General features: G+C 42.4%; 1 protein-coding gene across 3 annotated transcripts in view; it reads left to right on the forward strand.

Moving 5' to 3' along the window:
* Positions 1-7,416: 7,416 nt before the first annotated feature.
* The window catches only part of RNASEH2B (ribonuclease H2 subunit B), a 69,515-nt gene continuing 53,492 nt past the window's right edge, over positions 7,417-23,439 (forward strand). Inside the window, exon 1 of one of the 3 annotated variants that reach the window (XM_074329917.2) lies at positions 7,417-8,322. In XM_074329917.2, the coding sequence (XP_074186018.1) occupies positions 8,259-8,322 (64 nt within the window). In that variant the 5' untranslated portion in view covers positions 7,417-8,258. The remainder of the gene's footprint in view (positions 8,323-23,439) is intronic. The other 2 variants (XM_074329918.2, XM_074329911.2) reach the window with 2 other exon arrangements.

The following is a 23,439-nucleotide window of genomic DNA, read 5'->3' on the forward strand; positions in this document are numbered from 1 at the left end:
CATCCCCTAAAGGAAAGTAACTTTGCAATAACCAACCTGTTTCTTTGCCGAGTACAACTTCTTTGTTCCTGCTCCCTTCTGGCTAGAAATGTATTTCATTTTGTTCAGCTCCTTGGAGCGCCTTTCTATTTGCTGGATTGGATGCTGCTCGATTAGAAGCAAGTTTTTGCTCACATAACCTCTTAACAATTTGAATATGCTTGACTTTATCGTTTAACACTACTCAACAAGCATTTACCCACTGCGAGTCCACAGCTTTTGTTATGTATCATGGGAGGAGAGGATATACAAAATAACGTGTCTGACAAAGGAGAAAGAGACCCAAAGCAACGCCCAGAGGAAGGCAGCGTGCAACAGTGACCCACAAACTCCACTGAAGGAACTCGGACAAAAGCTTGAAAGAAGGGCACCTCCGTGGAGGAAGTGTGCTTGAAGGACTCAGAGGACTTCACGACATGGAGGGGAGCATGGAGGGGAGCGAAGGAGGCATTTCAGACAAGGGGAGGCTTGACGGCTAAAATAGTCGTGCATGTTCTTAGAAAAGACAAAACAGATTTTCAGTCGTTAAGACTTCCCTGATGACCCCAAATGAAAAGCTTTTTGTAAAATTACAGAATATTTGTTTCCCACTTACCAGGCATGTTTACACACAGATCCTCACTATAACCTTGGGAGACAGGCAGAACAGAATAGCTATTCTTATCATCGTCTTCATCATCATTATCATCATCATCACCCTCATTTTATGAATACGAAAACCTAGAATAAGAGACGTCAAGAGCCCGCATGAACTCCTATAAACCCTCGTCCAGATTGCTTTGTCCCACACTGTACTGCCTGCCGGCCGGAGGGTGCTCACCGAGCAGTAAGTAGATCGGTAAGAGAGTACGGTAGCCTCTCAAACGGAGCCCTCAGCTGCATGAGCGTCACGATACGCTTCTCTTTATGAAGAAACTGAAGAACTGCCTCAGTGGGTTCATAAAGAAGAGCAAAGCCTTCTAATGGAGTCGTTATCAACAACATTTATTCAAGATACTGTGAATCCACTTTGGAAATAGGCCAGTTATTTGAAATAAATGAACACACAAACAAATAAATACATAAATAAAAAAATAAATGGTTTGACTTTATATATTATTATTCTGTCTACTCCCACAAAACATTTCAGACAGCTCACGATGAAGTGCTCTGTATGGCACAGGGTTCTTTGGGTTGCAAGTGACAGAAAGCCAATGAGAAGCTAGCTGGAGCTACGAGGAAAATTCATTGGCTCAATTAACTGGAGTATAGTCAGGGGTATTTATCATTTTAGCATATTTCATATATATAAACAAAATACAGCTTTCTGTGTCTTTATAAACTACATGTGTATAATACTGTTCAGTTTTTTCTGTGTAGTGAACACTGTGTTGTATGGTCACCCAGACCTTCATTCCCCTGTATGGGAGTACTGGCCACAGTTGAATCCTTAACTGGGAATGTCCATTGGCCAAAGGGACCTACCTTACCCAAAGTCACACCCCCTTCCTGGGAGTATCCATCAACTGTTGGATGGGGGATGGATGTCAGTAGAAAGACCGGGCTTTCTTACCTCACACAGGGCCATCCCAGCCCCAGACCTCCCCATGGAATTGACTGAGGCCTCTGTTGCAATTGAGCTGTGGTTCAACTTCTCCTTCTGTCAGTTCAGCCTCCCTCACTCCCTCACAGGTATTAATCTTGAGGGCACACCCCCATAAACCTTCCATGAGCTACAGCACACTGGCAGAATCCATTTCCTGGGAAACTCGAGATATAGCATCCTACAACTTGCTTTTCACATAGCTCATATTCTAAAGATTTATCCACGTTGGTGTGTACCCAGTGCATTTATTCTAACTGCTACATGGCATTCTATTCTATGGTAAATCACTGTGTTTAATTATTCACATGTTGACTTGTTAGCCCTTTTATGCAGTTACAGAAGTGCTGCAATGAATACTTGTATATATGTCCATTTGGCACATGTTGAGGTGATTCTTTAGTGTCTATAACTAGATGTGGAACTGTTAGTCTGTGGATTATGTGGGCCTTCAGTTTTATTAAATAATACTAAATTTCCAAAGTGATTATAACAAGTTACTCTCTAACCAATGATCTTTAAGTATTTCTTCTTCCACATCCTCACCAACATTCTGTGTTGTCAGATTAAATTTTTTTGCCAAGCCAGTGAGTGTAAAGAGCCATCTCAATGTTGTTATAGTTTTAATTTTTCTGACTACTGGTGAAATAATCTGGTTATTGGTTACTCAAGTTTCTTCTATAAATTGCCTATTCACATTTTTGGCCTATCTTTTCTATTTTCTCATTTGCTGGAATTTTTTTACATATTAATAATTGTCTGCTTTGTGTTATGCATGCAGCTTAGTGTGTGCCTTGCTTATATATTTTGTAAATGGTATTTTTAATTTACGATATTCAAGTTTAATATCTTTTTGAATCTTATAAGTACTTCCCTATTCCAATGTCATAAAGGTATTTTCTGTTTTCTTCCAACCTTTTACAATGTTGCTTTTTCACATTTAGGTTTTCATCTATCTGAATAGACAACTTCCCCAAGACTACTAATTTGCAATGCTGTTTCTGTCATATGACAAATGTCTATATATGAGTTGTTAAGTATTTAGACTTCTTTGTTTTTGGCATTCTAAAGTTTCACTATGATATGTCTAGCTATGGTTTTATTATTTTCTCTCAAGAATGAGGGCAAAATAGACTTTCAAAGAAATAAAACCTAAGAAATTTGTTACATCCTTGCTGAACAAACTATACTGAAGGATATACTTTGGGAAGAAGAAAATTGAAATCAGATGAAAGAATTGGGATTCAAGAAGCAATGGTGAGAAAGGAATTTGGCAAAGATGCAAGTAAAACAAAATAAGCACTGACTATAAAATAATAATCGTAATACATGTTGGCTATTTTAAGGGTATTTATATCACAAAACATAAGAAAGAGAAGGGCAAGGAAAATAACAAAAAGGAGAAGATTTTGAGAAATCTGTGCTGGTTGAGATCAAATTTGGTGCTTTTCTTTTTTTCCCATTATGCTAATTTGTAAAATAACAAATTTATGATTTTTTTTAAATATTAAGAATTTGCAGATGGGATTCACTCTAGATTGGGTGCCGTTAGAAAGCACGGCAATTCTGTGTGTGGATATCTCAATGAATCTTGTCTACAGGGAGGGGAAGCCAAAATGAGGATAAAGCTGTAATTGGTAAAGAAGTAGCAGTCACTCATTTTGGCTGAGAGAAGGTGTTTGGTATTTTGCGGGTGACACAGTGACGTGTTTTGTCTGTGATTTGCCAAAATCATGAAGTGTACTTGCTTTGTCTCATTTTATCATGACCTCAGAGCAGCCTTGTCTGAGGCTGGTGATATTCTGGGAGACCGTTTATGTCTATTGGGAAAGTCACATAGTCTGGCTGTGAGCGCTGGGCCAGCTTCTTATTGTCAAGGGCTTCTCCTCTTTCTTTCTCAAAAGCTTCAGTTATTCTCTAACTGACAGATTACATTTCTCCTTTTGTTAACAAGAACAATCCAACTTGGGTTGGGTAAAAAAAAAAAAAAAAAAAAGAGTAAATATAAAGGAAATACTCTCCCTGGAAAGGATGGTTCAATACTACTCACTCGTCCCTTTTCTAAACAGTTGGCCCTTTCAAGAGCTGATCCTTTTCTCCTCTCTAGTGTACACATAAGTACCTTGCCTTCTCTGCTGTCCCTAGATGATCAATTGGAAACAAGACAAAAACAAGGCATAATCTTTTCTCATGATAAAAGTGATGATAAGTGTGAATTTTCACTTGTTTTGAAAGAAGCATTTTCATGTTTTTAATAGTCTATAAGAAAAAATAATTCTTTCGCTACCCTTAGTTCAAGCTCTCTCTGGTCTGATCACTAAGTATTGCTAAAGGTCATTTGACTCTGAACTATTTTTTTTTTCCCCAGTTCCTTGTTTTTTTTTTTACTAGAAAATGAAAATCTTTTGCTTCTGCTATTTAGAAAAGTCTCTATGATCCTATACTTAGAGGTATTAAGGTTGCTATTCCCTTCTTATTTTTTACAGAAAGACTTACTTGTCTCTTTGCATGTTAGCAGGCCTAGTAATAAGATTAATTTATAGAATATTTTATGATAAACTAGATGTAATGCTACAAGCCACACTGATTCTTCCCATAACTGCCTGTCTAGCTACATATATGTTTATTCAGAAACTATTTGCTGAGCACATGATGTGCCCATACCGCTTTGTCCTATGCACTGGGACACTAGGAGCGGGGAGTGGTTAAGAGCTCAGTCTCGGTTTGGAATTCCTGCTCTGTCATTTGCTCATTGTGCGTGTTGGGGAATTACCGTGTTTCCCCCAAAATAAGACCTAGCCGGACAATCAGCTCTAATGTGTCTTTTGGAGCAAAAGTCAATATAAGACGTGGTATTATATTATATTATATCATATTATATCTGGTCTTAATTTACATTATACTATATAAGACTCGGTCTTACAGTAAAATAAGACCGGGTCTTGTATTAATTTTTGCTCCAAAAGACGCATTAGAGCTGATTGTCGGCTAGGTCTTATTTTCAGGGAAACACTGTAGTTGGTCTCTCGAAACTTAAATTTTTCCTCTGTAAAATGTGGGGTTCATACTAACACTTCCCCTTAAGGCTACTGGATGACTGAAAGAGAAATCCGAGTTAAGTGTTTAACGCAGAGCTTGTCACAGTCCTCAGTTAAAGCCATGGCTATTTTTTGAATGAAGTGGTGAATTACTAGATGCTGTCCTCTCCAGGAACTGACTGAGAGTCAGGCTCCACTGCCCAGTAAGAGAACTGGGAAGGTTGGAGACATTTCACTCATTCTCCATGAGAGCGTTGGGAGGCAGGAAGAGGAGTGCTAAGGAGAAGGCATTGTCTACGGGAGACCTGAAGGAAGAGTAAAAGGAGTCCAGGCAGCCGTGGAGAGTGAGGGAGAAGGCAGAGGAATGAGGTTAGTGGAGAGCAAGGTGGTCCCAGCATCGGGAACACAGTGTCAGTGCTGGATGCGACAGAAGGCATTTCCTGATGTCCAGACTGTGGACAGGGTGGGGAGAGGGAGGTGGGAGGCACAGGGGTTGGAGGGGCAAGAGAGGACCAGATTTCAAGGCCCATGTGTTGAAAGCATAGTACCTTGGACTTCACTCTGAGAACAGTAGAAATCTAGAGTGAGTCTCCAAACACGGATCCCCCTTTCAAGGATTTTCTTTTTTTCTTTTTAAGTCGATAAAGGAAATTGCTTAGAGATGTTTGTTACAGCGCATTAAAAAAAAAAAAAAAGCTTTTGCCCTTGGCTCTCATTAATAGGACATAGTGACAGTTGTCCATGTGTGTCCTGGTCCCTCTCTTGATTTTCCTTGACCCCTCTTTTCTTACCCATCCCTTATTCCATTCCTCTCTATTTTAAAGACACCCATTTCTCATGTATTTGATAGATGGCCTTAAATGTGCATGTATCCTTATAAAACATATAATGTTGTTTTATGTGTTTTTAACTACATGGCATTCTGCTATAAATCTCTTCCTGCGCCTAACTTTTTTTCTTGATATAAAGCATCCATGTTGTCACGTTGTGCAACTAGTTCATTATGTGTACATTTAGTTCATTGCTTTGAACTGCTGCATAATATACGAGGTCTGACAATTAAGTTCGCGAACTCATCCTAAAAAAAGTGCTACATACCTCATTGCTGAATATCACTATGGTCACCTTCAAAGTACTCCCTTTGGGAAGCTGTGCACCGACACCAGCGCTTAGTCCACCTTTCAAAGCAATTTTGGAACTCTTTTTCTGGAATGGCCATCAGAGCTTTTGTCGTATTACCCTTGATGTCCTGAATGACATCAAAATGTCTTCTTTTCAGTATTTCCTTTATCTTCGGGTAAAGAAAGAAGTCATTGGGGGCCAGATCAGGTGAGTAGAGAGGGTGTTCCGATACAGTTATTTGTTCACTGGCTAAAAACTTCCTCACAGACAGTGCTCTGTGAGCTGGTACAAGAGCCATGATGCAAGAGCCAGGAATTTTTGGCAAAAAGTTCAGGTCATCTAACATTTTTATATAGCCTTTTCAGCACTTCCAAATAGTAAACTTGGTTAACTGCTTATCCAGTTGTTACAAATTCATAATGAATAATCCCTTTGATATCAAAAAAGGTTAGCAACATCGTTGCAACAAGTTTGAGAACTTAATTGTCAGACCTCATACATTGTAGCATTATTTATAATACTTTCAAAGAACCTAAATATTGCACACTACTGGAATGGTTAGGTAATCTTGGTACATTAGCAGTGTGAAATAACATGCTTCCATTAACCATGATAATTCTGGATGCCATGGGCAACATGTTTATGTCAACGTAAAGGGAGAACAACAGACAAAATTGTCTTTACACTGTGAAAACAACCGCATAAAAGTATATATTCATACAGCCAACGGCTGGAAAAGATCAGAGAAAAATAAAAACAGCTCTGTATGTTGGAGCACGGGAACTGTGGGTAACGTTCCTCTCATAGCTGTTTGTTATGATTATGGTGTGCCTGGCGATATGGCCTACACACCAGAGCCTTTCCCACAGCATAATCTTGGGGGAGGGAAGAGATCAGATAACAATTTGCTGCCTGCCCCAGAGTTGGCATCTGGGTGTCCCTTCTCCACCAGGAATGTCCTGCAGTCACCATCAGCTGTCTCCTCCCATGGGAAATAGAATTGAAACTAAAAATCTTTTCAGAAGGCTGAAATAGATCTAGCACTGCCCACTTTATCTTCAAGATTAAACAAGAAAAGCAAAGTGCATTAAGAGTTTTATACCAGGGGTGCCAAAAAATGTATACAAGTGGACACTTTGGTCAATGTTGCTTAAGCAGTAGTTCGCCATAATCAGAAGTGTCCAGATGTTGATGGTAACCACTTTGAGCACCTCTTATAATTGCAGAAGTCAAACGTGACTTGTATGCATCTTTTATCGGTATATATTATTAACATTTTAATAGTTTTTCCTTTCTTAAAATGTGCATATATTTTTTGGCACCCTCTGTATGTTATTCTTCCATTTGTGCAAAAAGCAAGACACATTAATGTGTACATGCATGGAAAACTTCTGGAAGAATAGACAAGAAACTGTAAACAATAATTGTTCTGGGGAGGGGAACTGGGGATCTGGGGTAGAAGGAAGACATACTTTAAAAGTATGAGCGAAATATTTATCATCGTCTTTTTCAAAAACATGTACCAAGCATCACTGTTTCAATTAAATTTTATTTTAAAAAGTTTATATCCCCAAATTTCATGTCCCTAACCTTGTAAACATCACGTTCAAAAATCTTAATTTTTAACTCATTACTAAGAGTCTTCCAAAATAACAAATTCGTATTTTGAGCCTCAAATTGTGCACCTCTTTTTAGTGATAAGGACTCAGCCCAATTTGAGGACTACATGCGTTACGAATCACAAAGCACACAGTAGCCTGACATTTATTCCAACGGAGAATGCAACTGGTGATCAAGATACATTGAAAACTGAGAGTACATTAGGGTTCAGATAGGATGACAGCTGTCGTCCTTAACATGGACTTGCTCCAGGCTTTTCTTCCCAGCCAGGGGTGTGCGAGTGCCCTCCGAGGGTAGCGGGCGTCACCCGTCCTGGGGACCCACTCCCCTCTCCCGACCCCGGCCTCCCCAGCTCTCCCGCTCGGGTGTGTGTGTGTTGGTGGGTGGGGGGCCCTCAGCCGCGCCACCACCTCCCTGGGAGGGCCACTGAGTGTGGCGACCTGGCGCCCGGGCCGAGGCGACCCCGCCCGCCGTCGCGTCCCTGGGTCGCCGTCCCGCGCGCAGCGTCACTCGGAGCCCCGGGTGAGCACCTACCACTGGCGGAGAAGCGGAGGGGAGAGGCCGCGACCCTCCCCCCTGCCAGCGGGTTAGGCGCCAGTACTTGGGTTGCCTCCACCTGGCGCTAAATTTAAAAAGTTAACCGGAGCAGCCTGCTGGCTCCGGAAACGAAACCAAATTCGTCCCGCGGGCCGCCTGCTGGGCCCCGCCAGGCCCTCCGCGCGCCGCGCCACCCGGAATAGACCCTTCTCCCGCCATTTTCCGTCCGGCTCCAGCCGGGCCCCGCGCTCCGAGGGCTGAGGCCGGCGGCTGCCGGGCCCCCAGGCGCCGCGCTAGGGCCCCGGGCGAAGGCGGGCGGCATGGCGGGCCGCGTGGACTGCGGGGACAGCGCCGGCGCCCGGCAGCACGTGTTCCTGCTTCCAGGTAAACACACCCGCCCCAGTGCGACGAGCCAGCCCGCGCCGCGCGGGACAGCGCGCAGAGCGGCGGGCGGGGGTGGCCCCGCGCGCGCGCCCTTGCGGGGCCCACCTCCCGCGCGGGGCCCACCTCCCGCGCGGAGCCCGGACGCAGTCTGCGCGGGGCCCACCTCCCGCGCGGGGCCCACCTCCCGCGCGGGGCCCACCTCCCGCGCGGGGGCCCGGACGCAGTCTGCGCGGGGTCTGCGCGCCCCTGGGTCCCGCGTCCCCGACTGGCTTCTCCCCGGGAACACATTGCCCCTTATCTTGGTCACACGTTACAACCAACTGCGGTTTTCAAAACTCAAAGCCGGAAGCGCGGAAACGGACCGAGAGTGGCCCCCCAGCACGGATTCTTTGTGGATCGGGGGGGGGGGGGGCTGGCGGGGGCGGCCGGGCCTGCGGACAGCGGGTGCCGGGTCACGGGCGCTCTGCGGGGCCTGAGGTGCCTGCCCTGGGCGTGTAGTTTGGCGTCCCCCAGTCGGCAGCGGCGTCTGCGTTCCTAATGAATCGGAAGCTGGGATCCACTAGGCCCGGAATGGCCTCGGAGACCGCGCTGTCTTAACAAGGCCCCCGCCCTGGGACAAGCGTTGGGTGGGGAGGCAGGAGGGAAGCTGGATAGTGGTAGGGGTTAGGACAAGGGTGATCCAGAGATGCAGGGGGGTGGGCAGTGATAGAAGTGCGGGAGCCAGGCCTTTCCGCCTCCCCCTGGATTTTGACCAGCCATCTAGGGCCCGCAAGGGCTTATGAGGATGGACAGTAGGTTACCACACGCTGGGCCCTGTTAAGTGGCAAAATAAAAGGAGTTTGGGACTAGAAAGTGCAAACCAGAAAAGTTTGGCCCTTTTATAGAATGATTGTTGATATGCTGGCATAACTTTGGAAATAAGGAACATCCGTCATTTGCTGTATTGCAGGATTTAGCTCAGCAAATGCAGTTTTTGCTGATGACGATGTAGTTGCCCAGTAGTGTAGATTTTTATGGATTGTTACATGGCAACTTGTTAATATTTTTGTGTGTATGTTTCACTTTTTCCTTTATAAAGAGGTATAAATACATGAAGTGCACACATTTAAGTGTACAACTCAATGAGCTTTTCATATGTATATACATCTGTAAGGATCCTTCAGGTCAAGAAGTATTAATAGAACTTTTTCAGTCACCTCCTGTGCCGGTTGTTAGCGAGCCCCAGTAATCTCTCTTCTGACCTGTCACAGAGATTCCTTTTGCCTGTTTGGATCAGTGTTTGCTCTTTTGTGTCCCATTTCTTTCACTCAGCATCATGCCTGTGAGATTCCTCTATATTAGTTGTAGCAGTTTGTTGGTTGGTTGGTGTTTTCATGGCTGTGTATATTTTATTGTATGAATATCCATAATCTTTATCTCCTGTACTGTGGATGGACATTTGGATTGTTTCCAGTTGGTAACTATTATGAATTAGACTTGTAAGGTAGACAGAGTCACAGGGTGCGTACCCCAGAGTGGAACTGCTTGTCCTAGGTGCTTGTGTGTCCAGCTTCAGTAGACACTGCTAAACAGTTTTCCAAAGTGGGTGTTCTGAGTGACACTCCCATCAGCAGTGTGTGAGAATTCCTATTGCTCCACATCCTCACTAGAGATGTTTGTAGTAAAACAGTTAATGCAAAATTCAGGGTTTTGACAGAAGCCAGCAAATGACTGCCTGTATGTGTGCTTTACTTTAGAAAAATCCTCTTCTCACTTTTGTCACATCAATTCTATGAAATTTTAAGGGTAGGAACTCTCATTCTTTGAGATCAAATACATTATTATTATTCAGATACACACAATGACTGAAGATAATCTAAGTTTTTTATTTTGTTCTGTTTAATCAGTAGCGACATTTCATTCTTAACCTGTGTTGTATTAAACACAAAATCCTTCAAAATAATTAAATATTGATGGCATCCCTGGAAACTAGGTATATTATGCTGCTGTGAGAAGAATTTCAGTCCAGTTCCTGTTCAAAACTGAGATGGACTGTGACCTTTGCATTCACTGCAGGAGGTTGAGGCAGCTGTTAAGGAGCCCAGAGAAGGAACTGGGGGGTCAGGCCTGCAGGTTCTGGCCCACAGCTTCAGCTTCCTGCGCCAGTAATTCTTCTAGCTGGTGTTTAGTGACACCTGCAGGCTGTGAGAGTACAGTGATGGTTTAATAGTTACTGCAGTGCAAAAGTGCGTCTCAGACTTGAGGAGATAGGTCACCTGGGGAGCTGGTCCCCAGCCCCAGAGTTTCTGATTCAGTAGGTCTGGAGTGGGCTTGAGAATGTGCATTTCTAGCAAGCTCCCAGGTGAGGTGGATGCTGCTGGCCTGAGAACCACAACAAGAACCGCTGCCGTGAGAACAGCCCTTGCGAGCTGCATCGGGAAATAGGAATGGCTGTCCTGAGGTTGAGGTCTCCTTTTGGGGGACCAGAATTCCCATGGGCAGGGGAGTGCATGGAAGCACAGGGTAAGAGACGTGCACAAGTATTTGTTAGGAAATTAGCTCCAGTAAGTCAGCATTTGAGATGAGGAGACTGGACCCTCAGCTGAGTCAGCACCGTAGCTACAGTCAAATTGGGCCCTTAGTAAAGAAAACAAAGATTATATGAAATTTTTCTAAAGTGTTTGGTGGGAGTAGTCTGTGCTTGGTTTTAGAAAACCGATAATCTGAAGAGCTTACTCTGGAAAGTGAGCCCATTAACCAACAGGCCAACAGAACTTTAGGGATTTGTCCACGAGGCAAATGTAAAAGCCACAGAACCCTTGAGATGACACTTTTTCTCTCAACATTTAATTGATGTTATTTATCGAGTTGCCTACCATAGCATTGTGTTATATCTTGAAGAGTAAATTAAAAAGTACTATTTAAGTCTCTTTGCCTCTCGTTTTTAATTTGTCTGAAAAAGTCGAATATCCCAGGAAAACAAAAGCTGGAACTTGGCAGGGATACTTGTGAGGTAGTCAGACTTGGGGCCTTGATTTTTTCGTAGGCCGGTGGAGACAGAACTGCCTCCCTTTTCAGCAAGGTAAGCATTTCTTATAGTTTAGGACGGTCTTAATGTTTCTCCAAAATGGCCTGGGAATACTAGCTTATTTGCAGTTGTAGTTACTATAAGAGACCATTAACATCTCTACTTTTTGGAATGTGGTAGAAGTTTCCATCCCTCTTTGCTGCCCTAAAAGTAAATGCTTAAGTCGTATTTTTAATATTTTTCTCTAGTCCACATTTTGTATGCTTGTCAGTTCTACTAAGTTGGAATGGACGCTAATGTGAAAGGCCAGCTGGGAACAGATTCACTAAGTGTAAGATAGAAGACTGTTGATTGTTATTGTGACTGAACCATGTTCCTTAGCCATCTCCAAGGAAATGTTAAAACATTGGGAAACCCTAATGTTGTGTGAGGGAAAAGAGCAAGGATAGAAATGATTTCAGGACCAAAACAAAAGGACAACAAAAACTCATTTGGGTCTACTTTGGCTGAAAACGTCCTTTAATCAGCCTCCTGATTAAACTGGACTTCAGATTGCATCTTCAACTATAGATAAGTTTTGCAATAAAATTATTCCTCTTTATTTTATGCAAATACATGTTTAAGAGTATCTTAGGAAACTTTGTATTTGTTACTTATTTCCCCACAGCTAGAATCACTAATGCCAGTTTGGAGTTTTGGGGTGGGGTGGGGGAGTAGAGGATGGGTTTCTCTTTGAGAGGTAAAAATCCCAAGCCCGCCTGCCAACCTTAGACATTCCAAATACATAATGAGCCTTTCATGTGAGGCGCCATGATAATCACAAATAAAGATATCAGATTTGTCTCTCCACATGGAATGCAAAATAGACTTGAAAGCGTTGTATGAATGTGAACTTTAGAACTATGTTCTAATTAAACAATTAAAAAATTAAGCTAAAAAGGAAAAACTGATTTTCCTATTTAATGATAGAGAAAATTTATATCAGTGCTATTTCTAATTAGTCTTGTAGCTTTTTAATAAGCCCACAAGAATACCACTTGTTTGAAAAAAATGTAAAATTAATGTGGCAAAAGAAGAATTACTATAGACTTAAATGACTTTTCAGTGACCCTGAAAAACAAAACTTTTTTCCGTCTTTACCTAAGTGCACATGGTTAATCTCAGAAGGAAACTTTAAGCAGATTTTTTGTTCTTTGTCAAAACTGTTTGCATGTAGTATGTCTGTTTGTGTTTAGAAGTATATACCTTGTGGACTAAAGGCTTCCTTACTTTCAGAAGAACTTATTCACATGGGAGGAACCTGCACTTAGCTTGGCCAGGAATAGGGGAGACCTGGCCAATTCAAGTGCTGATTTTAGACAACCTCTGAATAATTAAGCTCAGCTTCTTGGAAGATTTGTCATTTACTGAATACTCGTCTGCAGGCCATCAGCAGTGTGGGAGTCTCTGAGTTTTCCAGCACGGAGCATGTTTAACATTTTCCACACAAATCCAGAGTCTGGCTTTGTCTTTATGAAACGTTTTTTGGTGGGAACTCGACTGACCTTTCTCAGATGGCCACTGGATCTGCTCCCCTTGCTATTTGAGCACGTTCTGAAGTGGATGGACTTAATCAGTTGCCAGTTGGTGTAATTAGGCTGTTTCCGGACCCTGATCTTGTCCTGCTAGTAATTGTTCCAAAAGACCTGGGACGTTTATAAGTAAGAACTCATGACTCCTGCATATTTATCCTCCAGGGCAGGAAAAAATTCACAAAAGAAAAGTAAGCAATGTTCATAATTTTTTATTTGAATAGCAGAATAGGGGCTGCATGGGTTTTCCTCATATCCTCTGAGCTTTAACCCTGATGTTAAGAAACAAACAACTCACCAAAGTTCTCTAAAGCCTGGCTATAATAAAACACACCTAACACTAGATTTATGCTATCGATTAGCTCTGTGTTCTTGGACAAATTGTGTTCTCATTGTAAAACATCAATTTCCTCATCTCCACAGTGGGGAGAGCCATACCAGTCTCATGGGGTTTTGTCCAGTTGGTTTGAGTTACAAGTAAACTCTCTTTTGCACCCCAAGCTCTTGGCCTGGGGCTTGGGACAGAGGAGGCATTCAATAAACATTTACTGAGAGAATAAATGTCTCACATTCCATTTCTTCCTGCAGCGTTCTTTGCTTATGTTGTCCTTTTTCTTCTCCTTTCACTCCTATCCAAATTCTTCCCTCTCTTCAAGGTTCGGTTCAACTTTAGTTTCTGTGAAGCTAAGCCATTTGCTCCAGTCCAATTTCTCTCTTTTTTTTTTTTAATTGAGATTTTCTATTTCCTTTTTTTCTTTTCTTCTTTTTTTTTTTTTTTTTTCAAGATTTTATTGGGGAAGGGGAACAGGACTTCATTGGGGAACTGTGTATTTCCAGGACTTTTTTCCAAGTCAAGTTGTTGTCCTTTCAATATTAGTTGTGGAGGGCGCAGCTCAGCTCCAGGTCCAGTTGCTGTTGCTAGTTGCAGGGGCACAGCCCACCATCCCTTGCGGGAGTCGAAACCAGCAACTTTGTGGTTGAGAGGACACGCTCCAACCAACTGAGCCATCTGGGAGCTCAGCAACCAACTGAACCATCTGGGAGCTCAGCGGCAGCTCAGCTCAAAGTGCCATGTTCAATTTTAGTTGCAGGGGGTGCTGCCCACCATCCGTTGCAGGAGTCAAGGAATCGAACCGGCAACCTTGTGGTTGAGAGCCTGTGCTCCAACCAACTGAGCCATCTGGGAGGCAGGTCAGCTCAAGGTGCCGTGTTCAATCTTAGTTGCAGGGGGCGGAGCCCACCATCCCTTGTGGGAGTCGAGCACAGTTGAACTGGTAACCTTGTGGTTGACAGCCCACTGGCCCTTGTGGGAATCGAACCGGCAGCCTTCGGAGTTAGAGTTAGGAGCATAGAGTTCTAACCGCCTGAGCCACCGGGCCGGCCCCCAACTTCTCTTTTTTTGAATGCCCATGACTTTGTATCTGCCTGGACCCCTCCTTGCTTTTCACCATGTTCTCTGCCTGCCAAATGACTACTTACTCTTTAAACCAGCATGTCACCTCCTTCAGGAAGTCTTCCCTCTCAGCCTCTCCCCGTTAGTGTACAAATTAGTGATACCCCTGCAATCACCTACACATTCATCATGATTATCAGTTCACTATCATTTTTATATAAATATGTATTGAACACCCAACACACGCCAGTAGCTGGGAAGAATCCAGGTGCATTCTCCTTGAGTCACCACTGTTAGCTTCTTGTAGTCTTAATTATGTAGTCTACCCTGTGAAAGCGATACTTATTTGGTGTATTTATTATAAATAAACTCATAACAAGCACCTTGGCCTTAAGCTTCAGAGCCCAACCTTGCTCGTTGCCTCTGAAAGCAGAGCATACTACTTAGGACTTCTAGCCTTTTGTTCAGAGGTCCTTTGTATTTATTTTTCTACTATCTTTAAAAGTGACTTTATTTTCTAGGTATGTCTGTCTGCTTACATGGAATGGGCTACCTGTTGCAAGGGTCAGACCCGCATGTTCTGCTGCCTATTTTGTGATCTGCCGCTGAAATAAATAGGACCCAGGCTGGCTGAGGTCTTGTTGGCCAGAGCTGATTTTCCTGGGAGGGCCTAAAGTCCCAACAGCATTTGGTGAAGCTCTGCTGTGATCAGTTTCTCAGTTTTGACCAGTTAACTTTTCATTTACACATTTTTCTCCATGTATTTTTTTTTTCAGTAACTTTTAAAATTAGAATGATAATACATACCCAGTAAAGAAATTTTAGTAATGCAGAAAAATATAAAGAAGAAAATAATTTGTCCATCATCCTACCACCCAGAAATAACAATTTTGGAAATATTTCTTTCCAGTCTTTTTATGTTGTATGTATCACAGAATGAATTCAGTGTTCTTAAATTTTTTCTCATTTTTCATTTCTGCCTCTATTTCGCCATTTACACTTTCTGCTTATTTACTGTAACATTCACTAAAATACTCAGGGATATTGGGGTTATACAAGAATGCTGTATGGTTTTATTCCTTGTACTTGATCACAGAATTAGAGAAGATAGTTAAATTGATTTAATGGAGAGCTAGGGGACTGATATTTTTTTCTCTTAATTTTGATGAAGATAGAAACTTACACAGCCATATGATATGAACAAAGTTGACAAAGAGAATTTGTAAGTCCCACTTTGAGCATTGAAGAAGCTTATTACGAGTTTATTTATAATAAATACACCAAATAAGTACCACTTTCACAGGGTAGACTACATAATTAGAATGGATTATATGTAAGAGTAAATAAAGACTGAGCATACAAATAGATTCAAGAGAGATGAAGATAAATTCCTGGAGCAATACGGACACGCTGGCAAGGCAGGAGGTTTTGAAAGCTATTTGAGGTGGGACGTTTTAGGACAGCCACGGCCTCCTGAAAACATCCCTTGGTGTGCTTGCCAATAAGTAGGATGCCAGTTTGAGTGGACCGTTCGTCTGCGTACTATTTCTTTAGTGCGGGGGGCCAATGCATCCTGACTGTGTGTTACAAAACCTGACAACCCTTCACCCCTAGTGGATTCACGTATTCCTACGACGGGCTGGCTGTGTGTTGGGGCGAGGGGTGGTGGGCTGGTGGAGGACATGGCACATCCGGAGCATCAGAGGGTCCAGGGTGTCTGCCTCCCTGAGAGTTGACTTCCTCCTCTTAGTGGACCACAGGCTGCACACTGCACCCACGTCTCAGATCTCCTGGTGTCTGCTGGGAGAAGCTGCCCTGATCTTAGTTCTAGTTTTAATACACTTTGATGTGTATTATTGTATTTGACCCTCACAATGACCTGGGAAGTAGTCAAGGCAAGCTTCATTATCACTATTCTGCAAGACTCAGGGAAGTCCAATAATCTGCCCAACACTTTATAGGAATTAAGTGGCACAGACTGCCAGCTCTGCTGTGCTCCTGGACCCCTGCTGTGTGCCAAAGGCCACTCTGCTGACTGAATGACTGTTGAAGAGGTGGAAGGATCAGGAAGGGCTGGGGACCCCTCTGTTGTGTCACTGGACATTCCCTTCCTGGAGGCAGCCCTTGTTACTGGACCTTCCGGTCAGGTCCGTCCTTTCTGCCCATCCAGAATTTTCCTGCTAGGCCTTAGCACTATCTATGTGTTGCTGGTCTTTGTGGCTCTGAAATTGCTGCAAACCTGAAGTTTTTCATCAGTTCTTTAGGGTGCACACATTCCTAGAAACAGGGCAGTTGATAGGGGCAGCCCTGGAAGAACGGAGGTTTTATCTTCTATGGTCTTGGTTAAGGCCAGTTTTTATTTTATCTTCAAAGCTTCCAAATAAAGAGAGAACTCTTAGAGGAACCTATTACTTGGGAATTATTTTCCTCATTCGTGCATTTCTCTAGCTTTCTTGGTTTGCCTCCTGTAATGTTTGAGGAGGCTAAGAGCTTAGAAGTCAGGAAAACAACCCAGACCTCTTTGATGGCGGTGCTAACATCTTTGGAAGGGAAGGCATAGAGTTATTACTGGAATTAGCATTTTTGGAAGCAGAAAGTAACTTGAACATTATGCTGCTTTGTCTTACATGTAATATATTTGAGTCCTAGCAAAGTGGTTCCAAGGAGGTATCTCAGAAAATCAGGCAGAAGGGATCCAGGTGTTCTGAGTATATTCTAATGGATGATGACTGAAGAAAATGAACTGGGACCTATTTAGGACGCAGAGAGTGATATTCTCATCATTTTTTCCCCTATTAGATTTTCTTATGAAACCCGAGTAGCCTTGCTACAGTATCTAAAAATAAAATGAATGGTGCTTTGGTGTCTGTTCTTCCTTCTCCATGTAATAGCAGGTGTGTGTTTTCAGAGCTTATCTGCTATGTGCCAAAAATCAACAGGGCTGTGAACAAATGCCCATTGCTTCCAGGTCATAAGAACACTTGGCAAAAAGGTGGTTCTCTCTCTCTGGTCTTGTGTCTTTAAATTTTATATGATATGAAGAAACTTGTCTTAGTTAAGAGCGGAATGAGAAAAAGCTGCCAAGTTTAAGAAATGGTTGATACATAACTTCATATCAAGTATAGAACAACCCATACTATATAGTCTGTAGATGAAAAATAATATTCCGTTTTGGCTTGTACAATATTTTTCTGACTAAATTTTCAAAATTATAATGATTAAGTCTATGTGTTGATACATGCTATGCCCCCTAATTTTTAAGCATTAAAATGTCACAGATTACTCGGGGGGTGTATGCAGCTATGATTAGGATATTGTCATCTCCGATCGGAAGTTTTCTTTTCTTGTCATTGGTCAGACTTGACTTTATCAGTTTTTATCACTAGATGTTTCTTGTATCCCACAACAAATTTCTCTCATCCTTCCTTATGTATTTTTTGATCCTGCCTTTTTCTGTCTTTCTCTAGTACCCCCGTCCTTCCTCTTCATCCTGCTGCATCCCTGGCAGTGTGGGGTACTGGCTGGATTGGAGAGGGGGCAGCTGATTATATGACTAATCCTGGAGGCTGAGGAAGACAGAGCAAGGGGGACAGATGAGTCTGAGATGGTTGTGTCGTAGGAGAACAAACAGTCATACCAAGAGTTATTGTGCTTTAGAGCTGCAGTTTGTTTTTTGAGTTTAGAAGGGTGAGACTTGAAATTAAGATATTCTCTGAAGTGTCATAGTTTAAAATGTGGGTGGCTTGAGTTTAAATCTTGGCTATTTATATAGTTGAATAGCTCTGTGACCTTGGACAGATTTTTTAACTTTGGACAAGTTTCTCATCCATAAAAAGTGAGAATTAAAATAGTCCCCCTACCTCATTGAGATATTATGAGAATTATATAATTTATATAAAAGACATTGCCTGGTATATAGGAAAAGCCTGATACAAATTAGATATTGTTTGTTGTTTTACATTTATTGGACACAGTTGTTTCTTAAGTTCAAATGTCAGGAAAATGGTTATCAGTTTCTTTTTGTTGAGGTTTTTAGATCAGGATGATAAACAGATGGAAGATTTGCTGCTAGAGTTAATGGTGACCAGTGGGACATAAAATTGAATCTTTACAGAGAACACAGAGAATAAATGTAAGTAAACTGCTATGGAATTGGTTTGACACAAGAAACTAGAGGGGCAGGGCTTGAGATAATTGGGAAGTCGGAGATATTATTGAATCTGACATGGCCACAAAGACTGAGTACCTGCTTCTGATTTGTCTGAATTTTTTCTGTTTTTGTAAAAACACTCTTTTAGCCAGCATGGCTTATGTCATCGGTTATGTAAGAGAAAACATTTTTTTTTAAAAAAGTGTAAAACTTACTCTTTAAAAAATATAATGTGAAGTCTTATTTTATTCAGCATAATTTTAGAAAAGGTGTTTCACATTAATAAATTTTCTAGATAAATGAGGTTCAGTTCGTTAAGTATCAAAACTTGCGTTTACCATGTCTTAATGAGCTTTTTCTAAAATCAAATAACACATTCATATATTTATTGAGTGTATTGCATGTGCTAGAAGCTCTGCTGGGTATTTTACTATATATTACCTTAATGCTCATAAAATGCATTGTGTTCTGGCTTTTTAAAAAAGATACACTGGTCCTAATTTATATCTTCTTGAAAAGCTAATTGTTAGGCCTTTATGTATTTCTTGGAATTTTTGATACTATTGTTCTCTACACACTCTTAATGTTTCTGTGTAGTTGAGAGAAAGAAAGCTGATTTTTAACTGAGTGCTTATTACATATTCTGGGCATTTTCACATATGTTATATTTAAACCTAACAAAAAGCTGTAAAATAATTGTTATGCCTATTTTTATAAATGAACCAACTGACGCACAGAGAAGTTGAATATCTTGCTCAAGGTCATACTGCTGATTAAGAAGAGGATCTTGGATTAGATTGTGCACCTGTCTGACTGCAGATCTTGTTGATATTATCAAAGAAGTAGATCAAAATAGGTTTATGGAGGAAAACCCTTCTCTACACTCCCACTCTCTCTTTTGTCTGATTCTTTCCCATTCTAAAAGCAGACTTTTTCTTCCCTAATTAATTTAGCTGTCCTTCAGCTGTGCTAGCTGAAGGTAAAAGTTAGAAAAAAGATGGAGCTTCCAAGTCTGGTGGGTGAGAAACTAACCGATGGGATGACCCAGGGTTTTCCAAATTTAAGTGAAAATAAAAATCTCTTTAACTTTGATAGGCCTTTAATTTATAGTCACAGGTAATTTTGTATGCCTAAGGACAGGTGTAGACTAAGGACTTTATTAGAAGTATTATAGCAATATGAGATTGTTGTTGTTGTTGTTTTTTTCATACTAAGCCTTCAAAATATGGTGGGGGTAGATGCATTCTTCCATAAAAGCAATGAAAACATTGACAAAGATGGCCAAAATCAACTTTTTCAGAACTCTTGAAATTAGCCAAAAGCTTCCAACAATTTGAGGAGTGTTTATTCAAGAAAAACTGCTGAATCTCATTAAACAGGATTTGTGGCATTGTAACTTGAACTGCTCCCATCTCCCTCTATTCAGGTCTGCAGTAACCTTGAAAACCACCAGTCTTGCAAACATGGTACTTGTAAAATCCAGCTGCCTTGCAACCACTGGACAGGTCAGTCCTTATTTAGAGCTCCTCAAAAAGTCCCATTCCCAGAACACTGTCCCTGTTTGACCTGTCTTGCAGCTCCCTTGAAAAGCCCCATTTGCAGGGCATTGTTATCACTTCGCCCTGATTGGAGCTCAGAACTTGCTCTGTGGGAAAAGCAGTATCCCCAGGGCCTTTGTTAAAAACAATCAGAGGCACTTGTTTAACATATCAGCTGCTGAGGGTACAATACCAGTTGGGCAAATAACCTGGCCAAAAATTTGAACTTATGGGAATAAGATATCCATAAGGGCCTTTAAAGAGCTCTGACATATTCTTAGGGAATTAGAAGGTTGTGCACCTATGCAGGGCTGTGTACATGCTCAGGAAAGACCAGAGAGGGCCCTAATCTCTCGCCTCTGACTGACTTTGAAGCCCTAGGCAATCAGTGATTAAATGCTAAGGCAGAAGTTTAAAGTGCTTGAGTGCTGAAGGCATGCCCCAACACACAGGCAGAACCTCTCAGCAAATGTTGGGACACAATACCTGCAATGAAAAATTCCCTATCAGGCTCAAATAGCAAATCTGAGCTAAGAGAGGAAAAAGCAGCAAACCTGAAGATAGATGAATTGAGATTTTCTAGCCTGAGGAACAGAAAGAATTAAGAAAACTGAACAAAGTTTCACAGACCTGTAATAAACCGTCAAGCATAATAGCATATGTATAATGGGATTCCCAAAAGGAGAAGAACGGGACAAAAGGAATATTTGAAGAATTAATAGCCAAATATTTCCCAAATTTGATGAAAGACATTAAGAAGCTCAACAAACTCCAAGTAGATAAACTAAAGAAGATCCATGCCTACACACATCATAGTCAAACTATCAAAAGACAAAGACAAGGGAGAGAATCTTGAAACCAGCAATAGAAAATGAACTATCTAGGAGGAGACCTAAGATGGCTGAGAAGATAAACACTGTGCCTGCATCCTTCTGTGAACCCATTAAAATTACAACTAAATTGTAGAACAATCAACCTGGAGAACCATCTGAAGCTAGCTGAACAGAAGTCCTATGACTAAAAATATAAAGAAGAATCCATGTTGAAACTGGGATGAGGGGCAGAGACAAGGAACGGGCCCCAAACCTCCGTGTGGTGCTTGAGAATCAGGAAGGATATCTCGGCTATTAAGGGTCTCTCTGGAGGAGCAAGGGACCCCAGCCCCCCACCCCAGGCTTCCTAGCCTGGAGTACTGGTACTGGGAAGGGGAGCTGCAACCACATCTGGATGTGAAAAACGGTGGGGATTCCGACCATCCAGGGGACAGAGGGCTGCAGGAAACCCAGACATCCTTTTAAATGGCCCATGCACAGACCCACTCCTTTGTAGGAACTCATCTTGGGCTCCAGGGGAGGGCCAGTGACTCGCAGGGCATCAGAGGCATACAGGGGTCAGACTGAGCTGTGTGTCTTTGGAAGTGAGGACTGGAGGGTAGTCACCATTTTCATTGTGTGGGGTCCTTCCATGCAGCTGTCAAGTGGGTGTCATCTTTCCTGTGTTCAGCCCTCCCCCTACCCCCAGGTCAATTCTGAATCATTGTTCTGTTGAGTGCTTGCTCCATTCTGTTGACTCATGGGACCCCACCCCTCCCAACTCCCTCAATACTGGAGGCACTTTCTCTGAGAGCAGCCAGCCCTGCACGAATTGCACTCTTTCTTGGAAATCTTTTGGAATCCTGGGGCTCAAGGTGGGTGGCGACTGGCCTCAGTGTGCTCTGAGAATTTTGCTGAGTAGCTCCAGGCTCAGCACTGGCACAAAACCAGAATTTACATTAACCTGATGACCACAAGTCTTCCAACTCTGGTGACTCCCCAAGACCCTGTCTTATCCAATTCACGTACTGCCCAAGACTTTATCAGGGGCTGAACCTTATGGGAGACAGCAGATAGCAGCAGGCCTCTGGGTGTCCTGCCTTTTTGCAAAGTTACCCCAGGCCCAGTACTGGTGGTAGCTGTCCTAGGTTTTCAGCGTGGCCTCTCCCATGTCTCCAAGTTTAACACAGGCAGCGAACAACCTCAGATTACTTTGTAGCTCCTACCAGGTAGTCCCCAGCCACTCACAGGCAGTGGGTGACCTGGGACAGCACCAGAGTCTCTCCCCAGTGGCCCCAGAACCAACATACTTGGAGGTTGGCTACAGACTACAGAAGAACATGCCCAATTAGCTCCACAAGCAGCACACACAACGGGCAGTCTCAGCAGGCATCAGAGCCTGCTGGGGCGAATCCCACTCAGTGGGGTAAGCCTTTCACACAGCAGACCATAGGCTATGGACCTGGCCAAACCCTACAGCCAGTCAACCTGAGAATCAATCGCACCCAGTGACATGTCAGTAGCAATCAAGGCTCAACTAGAGGAGGGCACACACAACCCACCCAAGGGACACCCCTGGAGCACCCAGAGCAGGTGACCAGGGAGACTGTGCCAAGACCCCACAGGGCACCTACTGCATAAGGCCACCTGGTCAAGACTAGGAGTCATAGCACATCTACCTAATACATAGAAACAAACACAGGGAAGCAGCCAAAAGGAGGAAACAAAGAAATGCATTCCAATGAAACAATAGAAAAATCCTGAGAAAGAACTAAACAAAATGGAGGCAAGCAACCTACCAGAGACAGAGTTCAAAACAATGATTATAAGGATGCTCAAGAAACTTAGTGAGAACTTCAACAAAGAGATAGGAAGCATTTAAAAAGGACATAGAAACCATAAAAAAGAACCAGTCAGAAGTGAAGACTACAATAACTGAAATGAAGAATGCACTAGAAGGAATTACCAACAGACTAGATGAAGCAGAGATCAGATCAGCAATTTGGAAGACAAGATAGCAGAAAACACCCAATTGGAACAGAAAAAAAAAAAAAGAATCCCCCGAAAATATGACAGTTTACAAGACCTTTGGGACAACATCAAGTGTAACAACATTTGCGTCATAGGAGTACCAGAAGGAGAAGAGCGAAAGCAAGGGATTGAGAACCTATCTGAAGAAAAATGACTGAACACTTTCCTAACCTGGCAAAGGAAATAAACATACAAGTACAGGAAGCATGGAGGGTCCCAAACAAGATGAACTCAAGCAGGCCCACACCAAGACACATTATAATTAGAATGACAAGTGTTAACGACAGAGAGTCCTAAAAGCAAGAAGAGAAAAGCCGTTAGTTACCTACAATGGAGCTCCCATAAGACTGTCAGATGATTTCTCAGCAGAAACTTTGCAAGCCAGAAGAGAGTGGCACAAAATATTTCACATGGTGAAAAACAAGGACATACATACAACCAAGGGTACTCTACCCAGCAAGGTTATCATTTAAAATCAAATGACAAATAAAGTACTTCCCAAACAACAAAAAACTAAAGGAGTTCTTCATCACCATTCCAGTAAAGAATGTTAAAGGGACTTTTAAGACTGGGGGAGACAACTAAATTATGAATAATACAATGGCAATAGTACTT

This window comes from Rhinolophus sinicus, chromosome 16 (assembly GCF_057876585.1).
Source record: "Rhinolophus sinicus isolate RSI-liver-muscle chromosome 16, RSI-T2T, whole genome shotgun sequence".
Taxonomy (NCBI): Eukaryota; Metazoa; Chordata; class Mammalia; order Chiroptera; family Rhinolophidae; genus Rhinolophus; species Rhinolophus sinicus.